Source organism: Magnolia sinica, chromosome 4 (assembly GCF_029962835.1).
Source record: "Magnolia sinica isolate HGM2019 chromosome 4, MsV1, whole genome shotgun sequence".
NCBI classification, from domain to species: domain Eukaryota; kingdom Viridiplantae; phylum Streptophyta; class Magnoliopsida; order Magnoliales; family Magnoliaceae; genus Magnolia; species Magnolia sinica.
Genome location: NC_080576.1, coordinates 48,883,610 through 48,891,485, shown reverse-complemented (window position 1 = coordinate 48,891,485; position 7,876 = coordinate 48,883,610). Strand labels below are relative to the sequence as shown.

At 38.1% G+C, this 7,876-nt stretch overlaps 3 protein-coding genes across 4 annotated transcripts; all 3 read left to right on the top strand.

The window, feature by feature from the left end:
* Positions 1–1,885: 1,885 nt before the first annotated feature.
* LOC131244142 (DNA-directed RNA polymerase V subunit 1-like) lies at positions 1,886–2,659 on the top strand. Its single transcript, XM_058243794.1, has 2 exons — positions 1,886–2,444; positions 2,508–2,659. Exons 1-2 carry the CDS (start codon positions 1,886–1,888, stop codon positions 2,657–2,659), a joined length of 711 nt encoding a protein of 236 aa, XP_058099777.1.
* A 560-nt stretch (positions 2,660–3,219) lies between these two features.
* LOC131243090 (uncharacterized) lies at positions 3,220–5,840 on the top strand. The gene is made up of 5 exons (XM_058242181.1): positions 3,220–3,822; positions 3,892–3,975; positions 4,975–5,029; positions 5,169–5,571; positions 5,733–5,840. The coding sequence occupies exons 1-4, from the start codon at positions 3,704–3,706 to the stop codon at positions 5,259–5,261; spliced, it is 351 nt and encodes a 116-aa protein (XP_058098164.1). The 5' UTR covers positions 3,220–3,703; the 3' UTR covers positions 5,262–5,571; positions 5,733–5,840.
* Positions 5,841–5,918: 78 nt separating this feature from the next.
* Positions 5,919–7,582, top strand: LOC131243091 (uncharacterized). Of its 2 annotated transcripts, none has more exons than XM_058242183.1 (5): positions 5,919–6,702; positions 6,787–6,836; positions 6,917–7,118; positions 7,353–7,417; positions 7,510–7,582. In XM_058242183.1, exons 3-5 carry the CDS (start codon positions 6,923–6,925, stop codon positions 7,570–7,572), a joined length of 324 nt encoding a protein of 107 aa, XP_058098166.1. In that variant the 5' UTR covers positions 5,919–6,702; positions 6,787–6,836; positions 6,917–6,922; the 3' UTR covers positions 7,573–7,582. The 2 variants fall into 2 exon arrangements, with proteins under 2 accessions (XP_058098166.1, XP_058098165.1); XM_058242182.1 differs by having other exon boundaries at positions 5,920–6,702; positions 7,507–7,582.
* Positions 7,583–7,876: the final 294 nt, after the last annotated feature.

Below are 7,876 nucleotides of genomic sequence, written 5' to 3'. Positions count from 1 at the left end.
TGCTAAATGTCTTTGCATATTCTTCGAATTGCAACATCGAATAGATTTCAAGCTTTTGTAGCATTTGCCATGCTTTTTACTTATTTTTATCCTTTTCTCTTTCTTGATTTGTAATTCCACAAATCTCTTGCCTGAGAAAGGCTCTAAATAGGGATCCTCCACCATTGGCTGCTTTAAATGCTGCAACAAAATGATCATATTTTGTTGATAATTTAAACACTCCCCAGGCTACCTTGGCATTCCCTAATAAGCTGCTTTCAAGATAAGATAGTTTTCTATCACTATCCCATTCATTGTAATGCGAACCAATTGCTATGTCCATTGTATTTTCCCAAGCAGAAATTTCTGCTACTGTAGTGGCTAGCTTGTTGCATGTAAGATAGACTCCTTTGTCATTGACTGGTTTAGTCTGAACTGAATCTAGTCTTATCTCTTGATCAATATTGCCTATGTTGGGCTCATGATCTTGATGAGATTTCATTCTTCTTTCCCAAAGTTTTTCTTTTCGATAACTATTGCTATAGCTATCAAACACTTTGGCTGGTTGTCTCCTTTTGTTATAACTGTTTCTTGGAGGGTGTCAACCATGATATGTTATTGCTTCAACATTTGTTCTTCAGTTTTTTGACTAGGAACTGGTAGTTCAGCTTTAATTGATTCAATTGAATCTTCAATGCTAGGTATTTCATATCCATAATCTAATAGATATTTTAGTACAATAGTGACATATGCAATTGTTGTGTTAACAGCTGAGTTATATGGTCACATGTTTCCCAATCTTTTTCAAGTTTGGATTTTGTTATCCTTAAATCTTCATTTAAGGGTAACTATAATTCTTGCATTCTCAATTGATGAGATTGCTTCATTCTTCTTCTCGATTTGGATTACTTAAATCTTCATCAAAAAGATCTTGCTAGAATCTTCTTGAAGGTCTAGCTCTCAAGCTATTTGGCCTTAATAGTCTTATGGTAAGGCCATCTCGGGTGTTTAGCTTGTAATCGACTTCATTAGTTTCTCCTATTTGTACAGGAACTTGTTGATGCTTGAAGTCAAACATCTATGTTTGCTCAAAATGTAAAGTTTCACCTTGGAAACAAGGAATACATTTATGATTTTTGGCAATATAATGTCATGAAGCACGATGTTATTATCGGCAACAATTTCTGGACTGACCAAAGTAGACATACAATGGTAATTTCTAATAGTACCATTACTATTGGGAATAACATTATTTCCTTACTTTCCGGTCCACAGCCAAGTCTATCCATAAACTTTCCTTGGCTTCAGCACCAGTGTGTTCATTACGCACCAGCTGAACGTGATGAGATATATAATATTCAACCCACTAAAAATAGAGTTCAAGAAAAACTTCTTGAAATCAAGCTTACCCTGAAAGACAATTTTAGTGATAACCTAGTATCAGAGATGTGAAAAAGAAGCACCATACGCAATCAGATCGTCTCATGCATGGGGTGGTTGGGGCAGTAATAGTGTGGGTGATACAAAAAAGATGCACTAGATGCAAGCAGATCAGCCTAATGCTCATGGTGGCTGGGATAGTAATAGTATGGGAGATGCGAAAAAGCACCAGCCACAGTCAGATCAGTCTAATGCATGGGGTGGCTGGAATAGTAATAAAAAGGAAACATAGGCAAGTGAATCTAAAAGACCAACAACAGAGGAGTGTCTTGGATTTAATTCTTGGAATAGAATGGAAGTGCAAAAGAAGCAGCCCATTCAATCTGATCAATCTACTCCCTGGGGAGGTTGGAAATCAAATGATGTAGGAAATGAGAGGGTTGAAGATGCTAAATCCCAAGATGTAAATTGTTGGAACCAACCAAATGATTCATCTGCCAAACCACATGTTTGGGATAAGGACAAGATGCATGGTCAATCTAATTCTGTCTGGGGTAGTCAGAGCCCAAAGGGTACCCATACGGAGAGATCTTCAGACATTGGTGGTTGGAATGAAGACAGAGGACAAGATGAGTTGAATCAACCAATAAGATCTCCTGTTTGGAGTTCTTTCCCTATTGAGAAGTCTTCAGATGATAGCAGTTGGAAAGAACATAGAGTACCCGATTGGTCAAATCGACTGACCAGAGCTCCTGAATGGGGTTCTTTGAGTGCAGGTGACCGAAGAAACCAGAGAAGTCGTTCTACACAGTCACCTGCACCTGTGGGGCCTGATGGTCGGAATGTTAATGGGATTCTCACTACCACTGGAAGATGCTTGGATTTATTCACATGTGAGGAAGAGAAAATTCTTAATGATGTTGAACCAATTTTGCTGTCGACAAAACGAATTCTGCATAATTCTAGCTACAATGATGGTGATCAGCTATCGGATGAAGATCAGTCTTGGGTACTCGATAATGTTTTTCAGCACCATCCTAACAAAGCGACAAAAATGGGTGAAAAGATTGACTATGTCACGGTTGGTAAGCACGACAAATACTAAGGTACCAAATGCTTTTTTGTTGTCTCCACAAATGGTTTCAGAGCGGATTTCTCTTACCTTAAATGCCTGGAGAACTATGTCAAGGAGAAGTACCCTGATGGTGCTGAAGCCTTCAACCAAAAGTATTTCAAAAAGCGCCGCTCAGAGGGCATGAACCAGCAGCAAATGGGCATGAACCAGCAACAAACACAGTAGCTGTATATCCAACCCCCTTGGGAAGATAGAACAATGAGTTTGTTTAGTGGGTTTTTTACTGCGCATTGGTCATATGTATATATTTTCTGCCATCTGACCTTCCCCAAATGTGGTTAACCTCTCGTTTGCCCCTTTTAACTACTATATATATTCGTCATCCCTCTGATGAATGCATCGCCCAATTTGGGAGCGGTTTGGCCATATGGCTAACCAATTGGCTTCCATATGTTTAAACAGTTTTTTTTTTTCAAAAAAAAAAATTATCAAATCATCTGAATTAGGAAAAATCACTTTAAAAGGCCTATTTCAGTATTAAGTACTGAAAACAAGTTTTAATAAATGGACCGAAGTTCTTGATCTGTGAGATGTTTGCCATTCTGATTATCAGGATCATTGCTTTCAATTTTAGAGAATGAGTTGCTCTCTTTGATTTGATTATTTGTAGATAAGCACGCGCCAAACAATGGGAAGTGACCAATGATCAAGGCAACCATTGTGTCCAGTCCTCCGCAATCAACAATTTGTTTGCAGCCATCAGGATTCTCATTTGTTAGGTTCATCAGAACCTGCAAAGAGAAAAATAAATTAAAAGTTTAAAACTTTTGAGAATTCAATTCCATGCTCTACCATGACACACATATACTGAAGTGGGTCCCTGCTGAATTTAATAAATAAGGATATATAAGACGATAAAATAAATAGCCAAAAAAAAAACCAGCAATCAGGAATTGGAGGTAAAACTAGTAGGCGAACATTTTACTCTCATGTAACAGTCTCAGCTATAAAATGGAAGCACAATCAAGAAATGTCATGATATTTGGCTTGTTCCTTTTCCAATCCTGAACTAATTTGGTACTCTATGGTTCAACATATTGCTAGTCTGCATGTTTTTTCTAGTTTCTCTGTATGATGTTTGGCTAGTTTTTTTTTTTTTTTTTTTGGTACTCTGTAGTTCATCAATATTTATGGTCTGCATGAATTTTGCACTATATATTTGAATATATTTATAGTCTTAGGCTTCATTTGGTCATCACATTGGTATTTATGAATGTAAATTTATCTCAAACCAAATGGAGCTTAAGCCCTTTTTTAACTCCGGCAATGCAACTCCTTGCATTGCCGGTCCCAAGCTCGGGTAAAGGAGGAGGGAGAAGGGCGTCAAGGTGAGTTTTATCATTTCTTTTTCCATTTTTTGAAGCTGTTATAATTTTTGAGTTTATTTTTGCATGCAGGCTAGAAGATTTGCTTACATATGTTGGCGTATGGCCTTACAATTCTCAGAGGTACATTCGGGCTGGCAGAGTTGCTCGCGTATGGTGAGTCGTGTCCTTTTCTTTCATTTTTTGAAACTGTTATAAATTTTGAGTTTACTACAAGTAGATAGTTTTTAATTGGTGATAACCACTTTCCCTTGAGATCAAGCAAGAGTTGGGAGGAAGCATTTTTTCCAGCCTAGAGGGAGACCACATCACATTGGTTAATGTATATCAGGCATGTGTAGAGTGCTTGGAGACTAGAAGATGGCTAACAGTAAAAAGAAAACAATTGGGAAATGTATATCACTGATGTGCCAAACACATCGGTGATAGCTGGTGTATATACCGATGTACCACACACCAGCTATATAGTTGGCCATAGTGTGTGGTACACCAGCCAAGCCACTTCCGTATTCTACTGTACAGGACATCGAACAAGTGCAAAAGGATTCCTTGGTGTGTGGGTGGGGTGTTGAGTCCCTAAGTTCTATTGGGCCCACCGTGATGTATGTGATATATCTACATTGTCCATCCATTTTTCCAAACATTTTAAGGCATGGGTGCAAAAATGAGGTAGATCCAAAGTTCAAGTGGACTGCACCATAGAAAGCAATGGGACAATATACTCATTGTTGAAATCTTCCTAAAGCCAACTATGATGTTTATTTACCATTCAACCTGTTTATAAGCTTTTAATGGCAGGTTTACTGTAGATTAAGCCCGCTTTCGCTGCATGAAAGGTTATGGAATCACATGAAAGGTTATTTACTGGTTAGCTTTGTATCCCTGCTAGGTTTGAAAATGAAAATATGCCATTTCCTCAAAAAATCTGACAGATTGCGACGGGGGTGGTGGTTTGGATCAGTCAAATGGAACTTGTTATAGTAGACATAAGGTGTTTGCTTTTGCTGGCTGGACACTTGCCAAGGTGTTCTACAATAGTCAGATTCAATATTGCAGTAGACATGGTGTTTTAATTATGTGACACAGACTTCAGATAATCTTCCCGGTTATTGTTTGCCTTCTGCTCCGACTGAAAGTATTGGCTATGTGCTACAGGTACGATCTACTACACTCGACACATGGCTTCCAGAACAGGTTGCATTTATTCAAAGTAAGCATGCAGAACACTTCTCAGGCTTACATTTCTTTGAGCTTTTTAATTGCTGCAAATCTGCCTACCAATGAGGACAACTTCTTAGCCTTCTTTATATTGATTTTAATATTGGTCTTACTCTTTTGGTTGTATGTAGCAATGGGAAATGAGAAGTCAAATAGCTACTAGGAAGCAGAACTGCCTCCAAATTACGATAGAAATCTTTTGGTGGGCTCTAGTTGATGAATAGCTTGGATCCATCACATGTGCTGCGAATCACCTTAGCACTCATCTTCTACATAACATTTGTTTGTTTGTGGTCTAAACACCTTGGTCTTATTGGATGTCTTTCACTTAGCAATACGAGATTTCTTGTGCATCAACTAAAGCTTTGTGTTTTCCTGAATTGTGCATGGTAAAATGGGATTTCACTAACTTGTTAGCATGCCTGACTTGAGCTGATAAAATAGGTTTCTTCTAATTCAAAAGCAGAGTCGGTCCCGGTGCAGGCTGATTCAACACAGAAAGTGCAACCTACACCCAATATCCCACCTCCAAAGGTTGATTATGCCACTGATCTTTTCAATATGCTTTCTATAGATGGCCCAAGTTAAAATGGGTGATATTTTTGGGATCCATGACAAGCTTGCAAGTTATTCATGTCCACTGTAAAGTAAATGAGTCAATGTTTTGCTTGTAAATATGTAGTTTTCACTTTCAGGTTGTTGAAATCAATGATCAGTATGAGACAGTGCATTCCAGAGAGCTCAAGAGGCAATAAGCTTACATTTATACAGGACCCAAAAATGGACAAAACCTGCACCAAGACAATAATGGTTAGATTTCCTTATAATTATCATCATCTGCTGATTGTAAAATTTCCTCCTTTGTCTGGGATTTATCTCTCTGCTAAACCGTAACTGCATTTTAGAGATGTGTTAAGATCACTAAAAGTTTTAGGATTTCAGCTCAACGATTGAGCTTTAGAAGAGTGATTCTTCTATTGTTTTTTAGTTGTGTGATCCTTATGAAGCTGTTGAACTCCTGATGGATGAAAGATTCTTGTTTGTGTCTTGATGATTTCCTGCTGCTTTTCTGGATATATTTGGATCAGTCTTGACATGTGAAACATTTACTTGTTTTTTGAAGTTGTGGACTGGGGGAACTTAAAAAACCTAAAAAGTTGGGATTTGGGAGCTTAAAAAACTTAAAAGTCAGGACTTGGGAGCTTATGAAAATGACCAAAAATAAAATAACAATTGATCCCTTCAGTTGAGATCAGGGCTGAAGTTGGGAATTTAAGAGGGTCCAGTGTCTCGTTGTTTTCATGATTCATCTACCACCACTATACTAATTTCGATGTGATCTTTAGTCTTTCTTCTTGAACTGGAAGTGGGTATTTGGAATTATAGTTTTCTTTTTTTCCGACAGAGATTTGAATTTTAGATGTGTTGCTCTTTCCATGCGAATCTGATTTTCTTCTAACATCTTTCTTACTGTAGATGGGGTGTTAAGAAGCCTCAAATCATGGAAAATTCTGTCACGATCTTGTCAAGTGCAGGTCTTGGGATGGCCATGTTCAGTCTCGGTAAGATCATTGATATGCTCATCATGTTCAGTCTCGGTAAGATCATTGATATGCTCATTCGATGTGAGGGGTGTCATCAAGAAATATGACAGTCCCGAACAAAGTAAGTTTGCTTATTCTATGTACTTGCTATGAATTTCTTAAATCTATATATGCTTTCTCATCACCGTGCCTTCTTTTCTTGCAGTTCTTGAAGAATTCTTTCATTTAAGACTTGAGTTCTATGTAAAGAGAAAGGTGAGCTTTGATCTAGGTCCCCCATTTTTTCTTTTTGGTAATTAAGAAGATGGTAGTATTGACTTGCTACTTTCATGCAGAAAGTAATGTTGGATAATCTTGAGAAGGAAGAAGCCCAGGTGGAGGAGGTGATAGGACAGATGGAGGGTAGGGCAGGCAAGCCTCTCGCTAAGGCTTCTAGACAAGTTGGAAAGAACCAAAGGAAGAACAACACCAAGAAAGCCAATGAAGTAGATACTGTTGTTGAATCTGTAGCATCACTTAGTACTACAGCTGAAACTGGTAGGCATCATTCTTTTTTGATGAATAAAAAATCATCGTTGTCAGTAAGCCAGTGTTTGGACATACACGCCAATTGGCAGCACAAAAATTGAAACCCGATCGGCGTGTTTGGACGTACACGCCAATCGGCAGCACAGAAATTGAAACCCAAAATGGGTGGATTGTTAGTTACAATTTTTTCCCATCTTGAAGATTTCATTCATCTCAATGCATGTTATCTTTTTCTCTCCATAGGACATGTTTCCGAAGGGGCAAAACCCAAAGGCAGGGGAGCTCCGAAGAAGGCTCCTGCTAGAAAGGTGTGCTTGCAAATCCTGAACTTCTTATTTCCCAAGTATCTCCCTGTTTTTGTGGACTCCTCATTGCCTTTTTGGTTTTGGTCTTTCAGCAGAAAATGCCGACTGTTGTTGATAGTGAAGAGGAAGATGATGAGGTGCTCGAGCTGAAAGAATGAATGATGAAGTGCTCGAGTTGAAAGAATGAATGATTGTGTTGAGATCAGGGTTGAAGTTGGAAATGAATGATTGTGTTTGATTGAATGAATGAATGATTGTGTTTGATTGAATGAATGGATGATTGTGTTTGATTGAATGAATAAATGATTGTGTTTGATTGAATGAATGAATGATTTGGCCATGAAGTATTTATCTATATAAGCCTATATGAGTTATCAGGGTGTACTACAATGGTAAGAGCTGCCATTACTATTTAAACTTTTTATTAACAATAGGCATTAGCTACAACTATTAACCGTAGCT